Source organism: Chanos chanos, chromosome 13 (genome assembly GCF_902362185.1).
Source record: "Chanos chanos chromosome 13, fChaCha1.1, whole genome shotgun sequence".
NCBI lineage: Eukaryota > Metazoa > Chordata > Actinopteri > Gonorynchiformes > Chanidae > Chanos > Chanos chanos.
The window spans coordinates 173,890-192,132 of record NC_044507.1 but is presented as its reverse complement, the minus strand read 5'-3'; the positions used below and the strand labels follow the sequence as shown (position 1 = coordinate 192,132).

The 18,243-nt window shown below is 43.5% G+C and overlaps 1 protein-coding gene across 1 annotated transcript in view; it reads left to right on the top strand.

The window, feature by feature from the left end:
• ano2a (anoctamin 2a) overlaps positions 1-11,369 on the top strand; it is a 54,113-nt gene extending 42,744 nt beyond the window's left edge. The window contains exons 26-29 of the mRNA XM_030790422.1: positions 1,021-1,126; positions 1,236-1,816; positions 1,988-2,545; positions 10,829-11,369. Coding sequence (XP_030646282.1) covers positions 1,021-1,126; positions 1,236-1,816; positions 1,988-2,545; positions 10,829-11,369 — 1,786 coding nt within the window. The remainder of the gene's footprint in view (positions 1-1,020; positions 1,127-1,235; positions 1,817-1,987; positions 2,546-10,828) is intronic.
• The last annotated feature ends 6,874 nt before the right edge of the window (positions 11,370-18,243 follow it).

Here is an 18,243-nt window from a genome sequence, read left to right as displayed (position 1 = left end):
CTCTGATTATTTTCCTTTTAAGTGGGGCCACATTATCTAAGGTGTTGCGGAATGTTAACTCTAAAGATTCAGTTGCCTGATCAAGTTCTGTGGGGTGTGACAGTGATCCAATCAAAGTTGATAACTCTGGGAGATTATTGATAAAGTTCTGCGTAGTAGCTGGTGTAAACGTATGTTTATTATGATAGCGTGGCGAGGTGCATAAATTATTACAAAGAAACATTTTGAATGAGATAAGATAATGATCTGAGATTGTGGAAATGTGACTATACTTCCTAGATTTAATCCGAGTGTTAGTATAAGATCAAGGGTGTGGCCACCATTATGAGTGGGCCCTATGACCATCTGATTAATCCCTACTGAATCTAGAATGGCCACGAGCGCTGTTCTCAGAGGATCCTGTGGGTTATCAAAATGAATGTTAAAGTCTCCAACAATTAGAGCTTTGTCTAAAGAAATAGCGAGGTTTGAGATGAAATCTGCAAATTTACAGAGGAATTCAGAGTATGGCCCAGGGGGTCTATAGATAATAATTAGTGTGATACACTGGGTAGACTTATTTTTTGTGGCTACATATGTTATGTTTCTATAAAGAACTTCAAACGCATTGAATTTATGTAGAGGTTTTTGTATGATGCCTAGATTATCATTATAAATAACTGCAACGCCTCCTCCTCTGCTAGTTACATGAGGCTATTGTATATAACTGTATCCAGGTGGACTAGCTTCATTTAATGCAACATACTCATTTGGTTTGATTACCCATGGATATATACACATCACAAAAGGACAGACAACACACACACAAACATATGCATACATACACACAAACACACACACACACAACACCTCTTATCTTTCTTAAAAAAATCACCTGTTCTCTCTCTCATTCTGTGACTGTGTGCCTTTCTGTCCATCTCTCTCTCCCTCACTCACTTTCTGACTTTCTCTCTGTCTCTCTCCCTCTCTCATTCTCTGACTGTCTTTCTATCTGTGCTTCTTTCCCTGTCTGTCCGCCAGATATAAGGATTACAGAGATCCTCCGTGGTCTCCTGAGTCTTATCAGTTGTCTAAGCAGTACTGGTCAGTGCTGGCTGCACGCTTGGCTTTTGTCATCTTTTTCCAGGTAATTTATTTAAACGCAGTAGTTCATTGTGCCAGTGTGTCTAATCAGTGTGTGTTGGTTGTTTATTAACAGTTTGTGTGTGTGTGTGTATGTGTGTGTGTGTGTGTAGAACTTTGCCATGTTTCTCAGCAGGCTGGTAGCCTGGCTGATTCCTGACGTGCCGCGGTCTCTGAAGGAGGAACTAAAGCGGGAGAAAGCTCTGCTGCTGGACCTCCTGCTGAGTGAGGAGAGGAGGCAATGTGGCCAATCACAGCAGCCCAGCAGCACCAACCTCATCGTCAGGGGCCCAGGGGATGAGGACCCTCGGCCCTTGGACGACAGCGCTGCAGCACAGAGCAACACCTCTGACCAGCAAGACAGCCAATCAGATGACAAACCTGACAGCCAGTCATCCACTAAATCAGGGAACCAATCAGAGGAGGAGGAGGGGAAAAAAGAGGGAGAGGGTGTAGATTCAGCCCCTGCAGACACGCCCAGTAAGCCCAATGCTGATATGCACACACCGGAGGAGCATGTCACACCCATCTTCCCAAACTCTGCTTCTCAGTGCCGTGAATTCGTCTTGGATGGACCTCCACCACGTGATCCTGACCGCAAGGTCAAAGGTCGTTGTCGGACTCTTCCACCCAGACAGTCAGGCCTGAGCTCCCCCAAAACCAGTCATTCTACTAGTTACACACACCTCACACATACACAGCTCTTGCAATGCAAACACACAGTAATGCCCCCTGGCCTCTCTTCCAAACCTGACTTCAATCAGTCAGTTGCTTTGCCACACCCACTGCCCGAGCCTGAGGTCAGCCAATCGGGAGTTTTGCCACGCCCACCGTCCAAACCTGAGCTCAGCCAATCAGCAGTGCTGCCACGTCCACCATCCAAACCTGAGCTCAGCCAATCAGCAGTGCTGCCACGTCCCCCATCCAAACCTGAGCTCAGCCAATCAGCAGTGCTGTCACGTCCACCATCCAAACCTGAGCTCAGCCAATCAGCAGTGCTGCCACGTCCACCATCCAAACCTGAGCTCAGCCAATCAGCAGTGCTGCCGCGTCCCCCATCCAAACCTGAGCTCAGCCAATCAGCAGTGCTGCCACATCCACCATCCAAACCTGAGCTCAGCCAATCAGCAGTGCTGCCACGTCCACCATCCAAACCTGAGCTCAGCCAATCAGCAGTGCTGTCACGTCCCCCATCCAAACCTGAGCTCAGCCAATCAGCAGTGCTGCCACATCCACCATCCAAACCTGAGCTCAGCCAATCAGCAGTGCTGCCACGTCCACCATCCAAACCTGAGCTTAGCCAATCGGGAGTTTTGCCCCGCCCACCGTCAAAACCTGACATTTTAGGGAATGTGAGAGGCTCTCACACTTGTGAGTCTGACTTTAAGGTCAAAGGTCGCTGCCGAACCCTACCACCAAGACAGTCAGGCCTGAGCGCTGCCCTAACTAGACACTCCACCAGCTACACACACCTCACTCACACACACACACCTCACACAGGCACAGACCTTATGGAGCACACACACACAGCTACCACACACCCTCCCTCACCCACAACACTCAGGCAAAACACTCCTGTGTGAGACTGTGTGTGTGTTTGTTCCATGGGAAAATGGGAAGAACTTTGAAACTGCACCACTTCTGCATAGCCTCTCCCACCCAGTCAGCTGTCTGCCTCTGCTGACTCACAGCTGGGTGGAGTTTGGTCAGGACCTTCCAGTTCAGGGTGGTTTAAATCACATCTGATTAAGTAATCACTGAAGTGTTTGCTTGTCTTTGTTTGTTTTTTTTAAGGAACAGTGAAGAGACTTTGTTGATTTTAATCCTACGTGTGTAAGTGGCTGCTGTATGTGTGTCATCTCTCTGTCCTTCTGTCCAACAAGTGATGGTCATGAGAGGGGCATTATGGGTAATGCCCCTCATCTCATTCTGGAATCAGTGGGGATATCTGAGTTCTGCTCTCTGACCTTATACACACACAGACCAAGACATGCACTACACAAAGTACACTACAACACCACAATACTACACACTACACTACACACACTACAGTACACACTAAACTACATGCACACTAATACATTACACTACAGTACACACACACACCACACTACACTGCACACGAGCACACTACACTACACGCTAGGGCTGGGCGGTAAGGCCTGAAATTTATATCACGGTATAACTTGAAATACAGATGGTAATGGTATATATCAAGGTATGTTCGTTTTTTCTTAAAATTTCAGTATAAATGCCTCTGAAGAAGGTAAAGCACTGGTATGATAACTGCATGGTACCTATTGCTGTCCTCTTAACTGTATTACTAGGACATAGTCTTCACATAGTACAGAGGTATTTTAAGAACAAGTACACAGTGATGGCATTTGTTATGTCGGTCCACCACTGACTTTGGAAAATGCCAAATAGTCCATAGATTAATCAGTAGAGAGCCCGAGCAGCAGTTACGTATTGATATTGAAGAAAAACATTCGTTATAATGGACTGAAGTGTTTCAGAAATCAAAAAGGTAAATTCATAAAAATAAAACAACAAATGCGTCAGTTTAAAATATTGATGTCAATTTCAGCGTCAGTGTCATCAGTTATGTTGACTAATGACGGCAGCCCTACTGTCTGCTCTCCCAGACAGCAAAAGGCCTCGCGAATTTCACCCTACCACTGTTTGCTGTGGGGGCATGGTCGCGCAGACAGCAAGCCAGCTTTTTGGCTATTCTGTCAGTAGCAGTTAAGTTTGAGTGCTTAAATGAAGGTCTACAGTGATCTGTTTGGCCCGACCAGAGCCGTTGAGAGAGTTTTTTCTGCCGTTCTGGCCCCGACTATGTTCATGTAACATGTAAACAACAATGCATGTTGATGTAGACACAAATGGTTGCCTATCCATCTTTTAATCATATACAGATTTTCATGCTACATGTAGCACTTAGCCTCTGCCATCTTGGTCAAACTTTTCAGAGAACATCATGTACCAAATACATCACACACTAAACTGATTGGTTCTCATGTGGTTCTCATTTGCATGAAATTAGGGATTCGCCATCTCAGTTTCACTTGCTTTGCCAGATTTGCTCCGATTTCGCCCAGTCAGAACAAACTTCACCCCCATACAACCTGAATGAGAGCGAAGCGAGCTTTGCTGCAGTGGAAGCGTACTGAGGGCTTTACCTGTCAGCATGGTATGGTCAGAATCCATACCATAGGACAAATTCATACCGGTGTACTTTCTATACCATTTATACCGTCCACCCCTACTACACACACACCAACACACTACACACACTAACACACTGCACACACCAACACACTACACAGACTGACTCACCACACACACTAACACACACACTAACACACGACACTACAGTACACACAGTAACACAACACACATACTAACACACGACACTACAGTACACACACTAACACATTACACAACACACATACTAACACACGACACTACAGTACACACACAGTAACACATTACACAACACACATACTAACACACGACACTACAGTACACACACTAACACATTACACAACACACATACTAACACACGACACTACAGTACACACACTAACACATCACACAACACACATACTAACACACAACACTACAGTACACACACTAACACATTACACAACACACATACTAACACACAACACTACAGTACACACACTAACACATTACACAACACACATACTAACACAACACTACAGTACACACACAGTAACACATTACACAACACACATACTAACACACGACACTACAGTACACACACTAACACATTACACAACACACATACTAACACAACACTACAGTACACACACAGTAACACATTACACAACACACATACTAACACACGACACTACAGTACACACACTAACACATCACACAACACACATACTAACACACGACACTACAGTACACATACTAACACATCACACAACACACATACTAACACACGACACTACAGTACACACACTAACACATTACACAACACACATACTAACACATGACACTACAGTACACACACTAACACATTACACAACACACATACTAACACACAACACTACAGTACACACACTAACACACTACACAACACACATACTAACACACGACACTACAGTACACACACTAACACATTACACAACACACATACTAACACACAACACTACAGTACACACACTAACACATCACACAACACATACTAACACACGACACTACAGTACACACACAGTAACACATTACACAACACACATACTAACACATGACACTACAGTACACACGGTAACACATTACACAACACACATACTAACACACGACACTACAGTACACACGGTAACACATTACACAACACACATACTAACACACAACACTACAGTACACACACTAACACATCACACAACACATACTAACACACAACACTACAGTACACACACTAACACATTACACAACACACATACTAACACAAACAGAGAGGAGCTGGAGGCCTGATCCGTAGACACACAAATGCAGGTTGGTTGTAGTCTGATGGGATATGATCAGATCGTCAGGTGCCTGTTTTCACTTCAGGTCTCTGAAAAAATCAGTAGTGCAAGGTAAGGTAATCCCAGGATGTGGTTATGTGTATGCCTGAGTACTTGTGCACAGTGTGTAGTTTTTGAGCAATAGCGATATTTAATAATGTGAATTACTGCATTGGTCATGTTATTTAGGGATGTTTCCTCCAGACAGGAGAGACACCAAGTACAGTCACATATGAAGGTGTTTCCTCTCAGGTTAATGTAATGAAGATGTAATATGGAGGTTTAGATTTCACCACACCACAATTCTGTGTATAAAGTTCTGTGTATGAAGGTCAGAGGGCAGGTCTCAGTGAAAGGTCACAGGTGCAGTAAGGTCGTGGTCCAGTCTTGCATCCAGTTCTGACACACACACACATGAACACTCACGCATGCACACATACATACACACACAAACACACACAAAAACCAGCAAACAAACACACACACACACGCACACATGTCCACACGCTTGGTACACACACCCACAAACACACAAAGAGTCTTTGGGGTAGGATACAATCAGAGCAACAAGCACTGGCAAGAGTTACAAGGTCATTCTGACTATCCAATCAGATGTTACACAGAAAAGCAATGTCACTTACCATCCAATCAGATGTTACAGAGAAAAACACTGTCATTCTGACCATCCAATCACATACTTAACTGAGCACAGGTTTCTTCACATGAAAAGGGTACATTATAAACTAGCTGATTTTGCTTTGTGATATAATAAAACTACTTATCTAAAGAATTATCTTAACTCTTGGCTTGATAACTGAACAAATTATTCAGTCTGACTTGTGTCTAGCTTTCCTTTGTCATATTCCAGTTGTTATTTGAATGAGTTAGTTAGCATGCTGGCTACAGTCACACCCATTAACCAATAACCCTAACCCATTAACCAGTAACCCTAACCCATTAACAAATGACCTATAACCAATAACCCTAACCCATTAACCAATAACCTTAACCATTGCACTGCTCAGCAACAAGGGTCATGACAGGTTGTTCATTCAGTTTGTGTGTGTGTGTGTGTGTTGATGTGTATATGTGTGTTGTGTGTGTGTGTATACGCACCTGTGGGCATGTTTGGGCATGTGCCTGTGTCATCTTAGGGCAGTTAGTGAATGAAACATTCATTTATAACATAGGCCAAAGAGAGGTCCCAAACCATCTGTAGTGACTCACTGAAAAAAACATTTTGAACATTTGAAGGGAACATTATGATTGTTCATAATAAAAACATCTTGGAAAAATATACGTGGTTGATCTTTTCTTTACATCTTGTGTGTGTGTGTGAACTGATGCATATTACCACATCTACATGTTTTCTACTGTATGTATGTTGTGTAAGGCTGCTTTTATGTTAATATTCATTTAAATAATTTTATCAGTCTTTTCTTCCACTTCACGGCACACTTTTTTACACATTAGTAAATTTCACTGGTTATAGGAGCCATATGCCTATGAAATGTTTGTGTTTGTATTTGCGCGTCTACCTCTGGGTTTAGTTGTCACGCATATCACGTGGGTGTAGGTGTAGGTAGCGTTTGAAAGAATGAGGGAATATATTCACCTGTTTACCGGTGTGGCAGCATGGGGAGGGGGTGAGTAGGGAGTGTGTATTTTTTGTTGACCGTACTTACTGTTTGGATGCTCATGATCTTGCCTTGCTTTGCTGTGCTAGGGTTCAGTTTGACGTCTGAAATGGTCTTGTCTTTATTTGTGAAATAAACGATCGAACGTAAATGCATGGAAGTTGGATTTATTGTTTGTAGCGAGACAGCGGTGCAGAACTCCCTAACCCTAGCCTCTCGGCGACTTTTAGTTGGTTCGTAGTCACTATATGTTTGTCAATAACAAAAAAAAAGAAATGTAAATGTAGAACCCAACAAGCGAATAAGAGAATACGGACTGTTGAACGAAATTGGAATTACCAATACGATATGGACCCACGCATTATACCAACAAATGTGCAACTGCAACGCCAAAGACTGATTGGGACGCGAACTCCAGACCGGTAGGCCTGTAAAAACCCGCATTCATTTATGCTGTGTATTGTCGGATAGAACACAGTTTTGAAAGGCTGTTAGCGCCGTTTCCATCGGGGAACGCTGCTTGCTTGAGAAACGTTCGCTGAGTTGAACGCTGTCCTGTTTAAGCCTTGAGAATTGAGAAACGTTCGCTGAGTTAAACGCTGTCCTGTTTAAGCCTTGAGAATGGCGAACTTTGGTGTTTATGACGCTTGTTGGAGAAATATTACTCTCCTTTAAGATAACCACTATAGTAACCACGATAAACAATGTATCAATAATGTATTCATTATTATAGGGGTGAATCAGTGTAATCGTTTATATTAACAGCTATAACTATACAATCCTTTGTATTGTAAGAAACATCAGGTTCTCTTTGTTCAGAAAGAAGAGACCTGTGTGGCCCTTTAGGGGACTGCATGTGAGATAAGGTCGGCACCTCTGCCAGAGTGTTGTGGTCAGTCATAATATATGGGGAAAGAACGGCACCTCTGTCAGAGTGTTGTGGTCAGTCATAATATATGGAGAAGGTGAAATATTCCAGGTTTGTGATATATCTTACTCCACCACTTAGCAGGGCAGTAAATATTGGTGACAACGTATGGTAAATGTAAAGGAACTAAACAATAATAAAGTAACAAACCAGTGATGAGAGGGGTCTGTGAAAATGGGCTGGCAGAGGCACCCCACATACAAAGAGACAAAGTAATGTGTATCTTTTTTTGAGAAAACGTGTATAAAAACCAGTGCTTTGTGAGAAGGCGTGAGTCACTCCCCGGGACCTGACTCAGTTTGTTGTATGCCTTTTGAACTATACAATAAACTTACACTGCATCTGACTCATTGTTAGACTCCTATTGTTTTGTCTCAGAACAGGTATCGTGTGGCGTTGGGACTCAGTCTCATTTGGCCCAGGCTGAGAATTTCACCCACATTTGAGTGGCGAGCCAGCCAGGAGAGGCACGGGGAAGCCGACAGCTTGGACGGATCTGCTCCTTGGATCGACGGTGGCCACATAGAAAAGGTAAGTAGAGCCTTTTTCCAAAATTCTGCAAAAAATTGTCGATACCAAGAGCAGTGGATCCGCCCAGGCCGAGGCATTATCTGGCCTCTCCTCTAAAAGAATCTAAATTATAGCAGAGTCTGAGGCAGTAATTTGTGAGTGTGAGATTGTGTGTGTGTGTGTGTGTGTGTGTGTGTGATTAACTCCTCTGTGTTGTTTAAGTAGAAGCTGTTTACACTGCATGTGCTGAGGGACCGGTGTATGGGAGAAGGTTTTTGTTTTTTGTTTGGGTGCGCTTCCAGTAGAAGCTTGGTGGCTTCCCGAAGGGCTCTGGCTTGGTGTATACCGGGCAGGAGCAGATCGGGGGGCTATATGCTGGAAGTGGACTCCCACCCGGGGCTGTCTGGGAGGTGACGTATTGCTCGGTACCTGCCTCCCGGGCCTCAGACAAGCAGACTGGGGAAACCTTGCGGTGTTAACAACCAGTCTGCTTAGGTAAGTATCCAGCCCTCTGTGAGTCCCCTTGGGGCAACGCACGCCGGAGGGTGGTCTTGGGCCAACAGACCTTAAATGGGGCCCAGTCTTCTATCGGTGATTAGCGCCACTCACACAACAGCACACATAAACACCATCCTGTGGATACCGCTCCCATTGTGTTGAGGAAGTGTATCAGTGGGAGGTCTGCACGGGCAGGAGAGGTATAGATCAAATCTAGGTTAGCTAAGGGGCCTGCTTGGGACGGCAACCTAGTAGTCGCTAAGGGGCCTAAGGATGGCGACTTTGATTAACACCAGACTAGCTAAGGGGCCTGTTTAGGACGGCAGTCTGAGTAGCTACTAGAAGCTAGACTTGCTAAGGGGCCCAGTTGGGACGGCAGTCTAGAAGTCACTAAGGGGCCTACGGGACAGTGACGCTAAATAATAAAAAGAAAACGAAAAAAAACCCCAAAATTTTATTATATATATATATATATATATATATATACATATGTTATTTAGACTTGCTAGGGGGCCTGTTTAGGACAGCAGTCTAATAGTGGGTCACTAAGGTACCTATAGGACAGCGACCTTTGGTAAGAGTGTGAATGTACCGGCAATTGTATGAATGAGTGAACGGTATGAATGGCGAGTGAAACGCTAGGACCTCCCTAAACATTGCTAAGTGTGCACATTGTCATGAACAACCCTTGTTTCGCTATCAGCCCCAGTCTAAAGAACCACTGAGTAATGTTAAATGCCTACGCTGTAGTAGCAAACTTCCATATGCGAAGAGTACATGTGAAATATCAAGTAAATTAAGTAGTAAATTTTGTGTGTGATAAAAACGCAGACTACTTAATTTTTGTTATTGCACGTGTATTATAGATGCCGTTTTTGACCAGTTCAATTTAAAAAGACTATGTTGAAACGTACGGAATTAGGACACGTTTTTGGTTAGAGCAAACGTATAAAGATTTTAAATGGTATTAAACACTGGCAAAGTGACCGGCTGATCGAACTAAAGCTTTGGCAAATTACTAACTGAGTAAATTCATAAAAGGTGCAGCTTAACGTGGACTGTATATTTACGGAGGCTATGGAGTGCTAGTATGTTGCAGCCGATATTAAAAGTCTCTATAGGAACCTAGAAAATATTGTAATCTTACCGTTAAGTCTATTTTTGGGGTATAAGAGAATTCATGTATTAAAGGTCCAGGAAAGCAGTTGGTTAATCCCAGATTGTATATAACTGTAAACTCGCGTAGAGATAAGGGGAGACAGGTAACTGGGGGAATATAATAAGAACAGTAGCTGATCATAATGGTTAAGTGTTGTATTCGGGTCAGGAGAGCAATATAAGGGTGCTGTAACTGCTGGTAAAATCACTGTGTACATTAAAACCAAAGAAGGAGACGACAGGCCAGAAATATTGAAATCAACTTAAAAACACGTGTCTGTGATATATAAGGGCGCTTGATTAACAACATGAAAAAAGCCGTGATGAGCAAAAACATGAATACACCAAAAGAATTAGTTATTCAAAAACACCCGCAACACAAAGCCCACATTTTAAAGTTTATGAAAAAGTGGAACATAAGAACAGTAACAACACAGAAAGGAGCAGCGGAAGCAGGAGGAGGAGTCCAAGCGGCTGGCCAACAAATTGACTCAGTTGCAAGTAGGACAGCTCACAAAGAATACCAGAGGCAAAAAGAAAGAGGAGCACATCCAAGCACCTGTAGTGACAGCTATACCACAAGTGCCATCACCGCCTCAGACGCCCCCTGCTCCAGTGCTAAATCAGCAGCAGCCAATGCCACCGACACACATGTATCAACCTTCTACAGCCATAAACCCAGCCATGGCCTTACCATCAGCCACACTCATAATCCAAGTGCACGTGAATTCACCCCCTATGGTTACAAGCCGTCAAGAGGACGGGGAAAACGACAAAGAGGAGGATACAGAGGCCCGACACAAACGACAGCTGGGTACCCTCCACAGAACCAAGCATACCCCCCACAGAACCAACAACCAGGACCACAGCCGTATAATGCCTGGCAAGCACAGCAGGGGCCAGCACAGCCTGGACAACAGCAGCCACAAGCCCCCACTCAAACAAGCAACGAATTGTGTTGGGGATGTAACCAAGTAGGGCACAAGAAAAGAGAATGCCCAATCAATCCTTGGACAGGCCCGGCAACAGGATTACCATATTAGGGCTGCCCAGAGAGGCCCGAGGGAGAGCAGACGCTGCCTGTCACCTCACAGCATCCACAAGAACAGCCCACCATACCTGTAGTTATAAACCAGAGAGAACACTTATTTATGGTGGATACAGGCGCAACATATTCATGCATTGGTAAAGAGGGCTCAGCTCTCCCCCTTTCAAAGCCATCTGTGAAGACTGTGGGCTTCTCTGGGAAATTACAGGTAATACCATTAACAGAGCCTGTACCAATGCAAATTAACGGAAGAACAATAATTGCATCCTTACTCTATTCAGCCAACACACCAGCTAATCTCATGGGAAGAGATATCCTATGCCCATTAAAAGCTAAAATAATGTGTACACAAGATGGGGTTTATGTTGATTTTCCAGATGGAGTTGTGAGGTCTGTGATGTCACTGTCAGCAGCAGAAGAACAATCTCTAAATCAGCCAGTAGCATACTGGCTACGTCTCACACCGCATAATACAGCATTACAACAACAGTGGATGCTATGGAAACCATGGGTGCAGGCCCAGCTGGGGAAAGCAACAGACCCAAGGTTACCCTTACATTGCACAATGAAGTTTGATGAGGATCAATCAGACAAAGATTATGAGGAATGTTGGGATGAAGACGTCAACGGACTCCAACCCTATATCATAGGGGAGGACATTTATGTGGGACCGCAAGGTGCAGCAGCAGCCGTAACCTTACCAGCCCAGCTCCAACAGTGGTTTCAAGTCAATAACTCTGTGCCTCATATAACTTTACTGATTGCTGATGGACATGAATCACATGATTTAGGACCTATGATCAAAAAGACATTGCAAATACAAAATTGGCTTCCAACCGCTAATCCTAATATTCACATTTCTTCAGATAAACAATTTATTAGGATATCAAATAAGACATATGATCAGAGTGTAACTGAAAAAGTGGTGTTAGATGAAAGGATATACACACAATTGCCACTCACTGAAGAGCAAAACACCCTGTTGCAGCAGGTACCAGACAATCTATGGACATTATATAAGACAGATGTAGGTATGGTCAGATCTGCACAACCAATAAAAATTAAAGTTAAAGCAGGGGTTAACTTACCATATAAAAAACAATATCCACTCACACCTCAGGCCATAGATGGCATTAGGCCTACTATTGAGGGCTTGGTACAGTCAGGAGTCTTAATCAAAATTAAAAGTCCATGTAATACCCCGATCTTCCCCATCAAAAAGCCACATTCAAACGATTAGAGGTTAGTGCATGATTTAAGGGCGATTAATGCCATAGTTGAAGCGGAGACTCCAGTTATACCAGACCCTCATACAGTGTTGTCAAATATTCCACCGGACACTCAATGGTACACAGTAATAGACTTATGTTCAGCATTTTTTAGCATTTACCCTTACATCCAGACTCACAATACCTTTTTGCATTTACATACCAGGGTCAACAATACACATACACCAGGATGCCACAAGGTTTTTGTCCAACCATTTTCAATAGGGTGCTCTCTGAGGACTTACAACATATCAATATTGATAGCACTCTAATTCAGTACATGGATGATTTATTTATTTGCAGTCCTACAAAAGAGCAGTGTGAAAGAGACACAGTAACTGTCTTATGCGCCCTAGCTGAAGGAGGTCATAAAATCAGTAAGGATAAAATACAGTTGTGTGAACAAGAAGTAGAATGTTTAGGTAGGAAGTTGTGCGGTGATAAAAGGTGTATTGCTTCATCACACATAGACACCATAATTAAAGCTCCATAGCCACAAACAGTTGGACAGATGCTTTCGTTTCTGGGAATGGCGGGATACAGCAGACAGTGGATTTGTGATTATGCTCTTAAAACAGCGCCATTACGAGCTATGATTAAAGCAGCAGGGCAATCAAATAGTACTACACCTTTACAATGGACTACAGAGGCAGAGGCTGCATTCGAATTAATTAAAGGTGAACTGTAAGTCTACTCCAGCATTAGGCACCCCAGATTATAGCAAGCCATTTCACTTGTATCTTGTATGTATCTGAAAGAGCGGGTTTTGCTAATGCAGTGTTAATGCAGGACACCCCCACGGGTAAGCAACCAATAGCTTACTATAGTACTAAGCTAGATACAGTAGAACAAGGTTTACCCCCATGTTATCAGGGACTTGCGGCTACATCGTTTGCTTACCAAAAAGCTTCCACTATAACAATGGGACATCCGGTAACACTGTATACATCTCACCAATTACATGCCCTGTTGACCAGTCCACGTTTTGTATTAAACCATGCCAGGAAGGATGGCTATGAAGTAATTCTTTCAGCACCTGAGCTTACTATTCAACGTTGTACCACTATTAATCCAGCCTCCAGAATGGTACTTCCAGATGAAGGTACTCCACACGATTGTTCCCGAGCCACGGATACCTTTCTCAAGGTTTGTGACGATCTCTTTAACCACCCTATCAGTGCTGATCTTACATTATTTGTTGATGGATCATGTTATAGAGATGAAACAGGTATTCATGCGGGCTATGGAATTGCAGAATTGAACATTCCTGATAATTCTTTTTCTTCGATACAAGCTAAAAAGCTTGATCAGCCGTGTTCTGCTCAGTTAGCTGAAGTTAAAGCTTTGACTGCAGCATGTACAATTGCAGCAGGAAAACGTGTTAATATTTATACTGATTCGCGCCTATGCCTACGGCGTATGCCACATTTATGGTAACATTTGGAAGCAAAGAGCATTCCTGAGGGCTGATGGTACGCAAATTTTGCATGGGAATGCAATTTCTCAATTATTAGAGGCCATGCATCTACCAGCTGCCTTAGCTATCATTAAATGTCCAGCTCATCAAAAAACAAACACTATAGTTGCAAAGGGAAATAATTTTGTAGATGAACTGGCCCGTCATGCAGCTGTTGGTACTAAATTAATAAGGGTACTAGTATCGGAAGAACCCAATCCAGCAGGGGACTTAAGCTCTCTTATACAAGCACAAGAACAAGCCAGCGTCTATGAAAAAAGCGTTTGGCTACAAAGAGGGGCAATTCAAACACCAAACGACCCAAATCAGGGTTTATGGAGGGGTCCTGCGGGACATTTCGTGGCACCTGCATCACTCATTCACACCTTAATTAATGATGCGCATGTTCAAGACCATTGCGCAAGGGAGGAGGTTATTAAGCGTATTCAAAATGCATGGTGGTTACCCTATTTGTCAGCAATGGTGGATCAAGCATTACATAATTGTACAACATGTGCTGTGCGGCCTATAATAACAGAAAGGCTTTTTCAGCGCCTATAGGACACATTCCACCACCAGACGGACCATTCAGACATCTCATGATAGATTACGTGGACATGATTGAGAGGGTTCAGAGGAAAAGATATATGCTGGTAGTAGTGGACAGGTTTAGTCGGTGGGTCGAAGCAATACCTACTAAGGGACCTGATGCCAAGTCAGTGGCAAAATTTTTGTGTACAGAGGTGTTTCCTAGATTTGGAATTCCAGATAACGTAAGTTCTGACAATGGACCACATTTTGTAGCTCAAATAATGGCAACGGTGACAAAGGCGCTTGGAATAAGGCAAAAGTTTGGGTGTGTTTATCGCCCCCAATCGCAAGGTATGGTTGAAAGAGCGAATGGTGGTTTAAAAGCAAAAATAGCCAAAATATGTGCAGATGGGAATATTAATTGGGTGGAAGCACTACCATTAGCACTAATGAGCATGAGAATGCAAACTAACAGAATTACGCATCTAACACCGCATGAAATGCTTACGGGTCGACCCATGCCTTTGCCATATCTGAGAGGACCATACAGAGGCCCTCCGCTTGAACAGTTGGAAAGCCAACTTGCTAATTATGTGCAACATTTAACTGTCATACACAGAACTATTTTTCAACAGGTAAAAGGCGCCACTGAGGGGAGGAGTGCTGAGATTCCAGGGGACCTGCAGAAAATTCAACCAGGCGACTGGGTGTATGTTAAAGTGTTTAAAAGAAGGTGGAGTGAACCAAGACGTGAAGGACCATATAAAGTGGCAGTAGCAACACCCACAGCTCTTAAAGTAGAAGGCAAAACTGTCTGGTTTCACCTAAATCATTGCTGTAGAGCTACAGAGCCTGGGCGTACACAGCAAGAGGTCAGAGACGATCTGAGGAGAGTGATAGCAGACCCTCTGCCAAATCAAGATCAAGAAGAGGAGGCTGTGCCACTGGAAGACAGGAAAAATAAAACGGGCTAAAAAGAGCAATGAGAATGAAAAACCCCCAGGATCGATTAACGTAAGGGCAGTACTGCTGATGTTCCCTCTGCACCGGAAACTCATGGATATGGTGGGGATGACACAACTCGTGAATGTTCCCAGATATGGGATTACTACACAATGGAGAAGGAGGACGATCATTGTGTTGTCTGTAAAAGGCAGGCCATGTCATGGCTGAGGTGACCTCATTCGGTCAAGCCCCTGACAGAATGAGGTTCCCCTATCACACAAACAACAGCTTGGATATCACACCACTGGAAACAGAACCATATCGCTGTGCTTCGAATGTGCTAGTAACCTCTCCCCAGTGATGGCCCTCTACGGTGCGCAAAGCACCTGGGTTGAAGAAGGTGACGAGCAGCTTCCAATATATACCTAACTAAATATGTTTGATTATTGTTGTGTATGAGGCAGGTCCCAACGATTGTATTAAGTGCATATCTCGTCTAATAGTCAAAACACTAGTCCTTATAACACTGGAATATTGTATAACCAACTACTGAACCAATATGGTGTTATGCATTTTTTCTGAAAACTGTTGTATGAGATGTTGATGAAATGACTGCTGAATAGGGAAAGAAACACGGAGTGGCTTTTACCCACTCCCCGTCAAAAGGGAGGGGATGTTTTCCACACCGTGTTTATTTCTGCTGATCTGTAATCCTCCAAGTGATAGTCATCGTCTTGATGATCACTAAACTGGCTTCCGGTAGCAGCCCGCATCCAGTTCAAGACACTGGTGCTGGCCTACCAGGCCACAAGAGGCTCTGCCCCATCATACCTTCAGTCTCTTATAACGCCTTACACCCCAACTAGGACCCTCCGCTCCACGTCCTCCGGACAACTGACGGTCCCCTCACTCCGGGAACCCGGCAGCCGCTCCTCCCGACCACGCCTCTTCTCTGCCATTGCCCCGAGGTGGTGGAACGACCTCCCCTATGCAGTCAAGACTGCGGAGTCTCTTACCATCTTCCGCAGGAAACTGAAAACCCACCTCTTTAGAACACACCTGTCCCCCAATGCCTAACCTCCCTTCCCTAGAAAAAAAAAACAAAAAAAAAAAAAAAACCTTTGTCTTGTATTTCTGTTTGTAAAAGTATCCCAGGGGCGCAATGCGAAAGGGCAATTTGACGCTCAGTCTTATTATGATCTCTGTTGAAGGTATTAGAAATCCGACTGATGCACCAATTGTAAGTCGCTTTGGTAAAAAGCGTCTGCCAAATAACTAAATTGTAACTAAATTGTAAATTGTAATTGTAAATTGTAAGTTCTAATGTGACAGCAATTTGCTGCCCGAACGGGACGGTTATGGTCAGCAGAATAAGAGACAGTTCCTTTATATATCCTTTATACTAGTATTATAACCATTTACTGAAACTGCTTTGCAAGGCTAACGTATGGTCAGTTGCATGGGGTTAAATGAGTGGCACGAAATGTGTAATGGGAGCAGAAACGGTAAAGAGGGATGGCCTTGCATTGCTGCAATATAACTATTAGTCAAACTCCCGTATGGTGTGTGACTTATGAGTCACAAAGGGGGGAATGTTGGAGAAATATTACTCTCCTTTAAGCTAACCACTGTAGTAACCATGTTATATTCATTATTATAGGGGTGAATCAGTGTAATAGTTTATATTAACAGCTATAACTATACAATCCTTTGTATTGTAAGAAACATCAGGTTCTCTTTGTTCAGAAAGAAGAGACCTGTATGGCCCTTTAGGGGACAGCATGTGAGATAAGGTCGGCGCCTCTGCCAGAGTGTTGTGGTCAGTCATAATATATGGAGAAGGTGAAATGTTCCAGGTTTGTGATATATCTTACTCCACCACTTAGCAGGGCAGTAAATATTGGTGACGATGTATGGTAAACGTAAAGGAACTAAACAATAATAAAGTAACATAAACCAGTGATGAGAGGGGTCTGTGAAAATGGGCTGGCAGAGGCACCCCACATACAAAGAGACAAAGTAATGTGTATCTTTTTTTGAGAAAACGTGTATAAAGGCCGGTGCTTTGTGAGAAGGCGTGAGTCACTCCCCGGGACCTGACTCAGTTTGTTGTATGCCTTTTGAACTATACAATAAACTTACACTGCATCTGACTCATTGTTAGACTCCTATTGTTTTGTCTCAGAACAGGTATCGTGTGGCGTTGGGACAGTCTCATTTGGCCCAGGCTGAGAATTTCACCCACACGCTCATGGGTGTGAAATAAGCTAGCTGTGCTGAAACTTGAATGGAACGTTTGGTTGAGTGTGTTGTTGATGTACTGCGCAAACTATTGAATTGCTGAATTTCCACAACGGCTATATGAGTGAAAGAAATGAGTTGAAAACGATGATTCTGAAGCAGTGGTTGCTAAACGAGACGTCAAACTCGCTGCAACGGCTTTGGCAAATAAAATTGAAAGGCTTCAAAAGTAGCGCAAAACACATGTAAACAAAATCAAAGACTTGATACCTGCAGTGAAGGAGCTTATGAAACAAAATGACAATACACAACAGTTGAAATCCTGGTTACAAACTCTCACTCAGCTCTTTGACACTGTTGTTA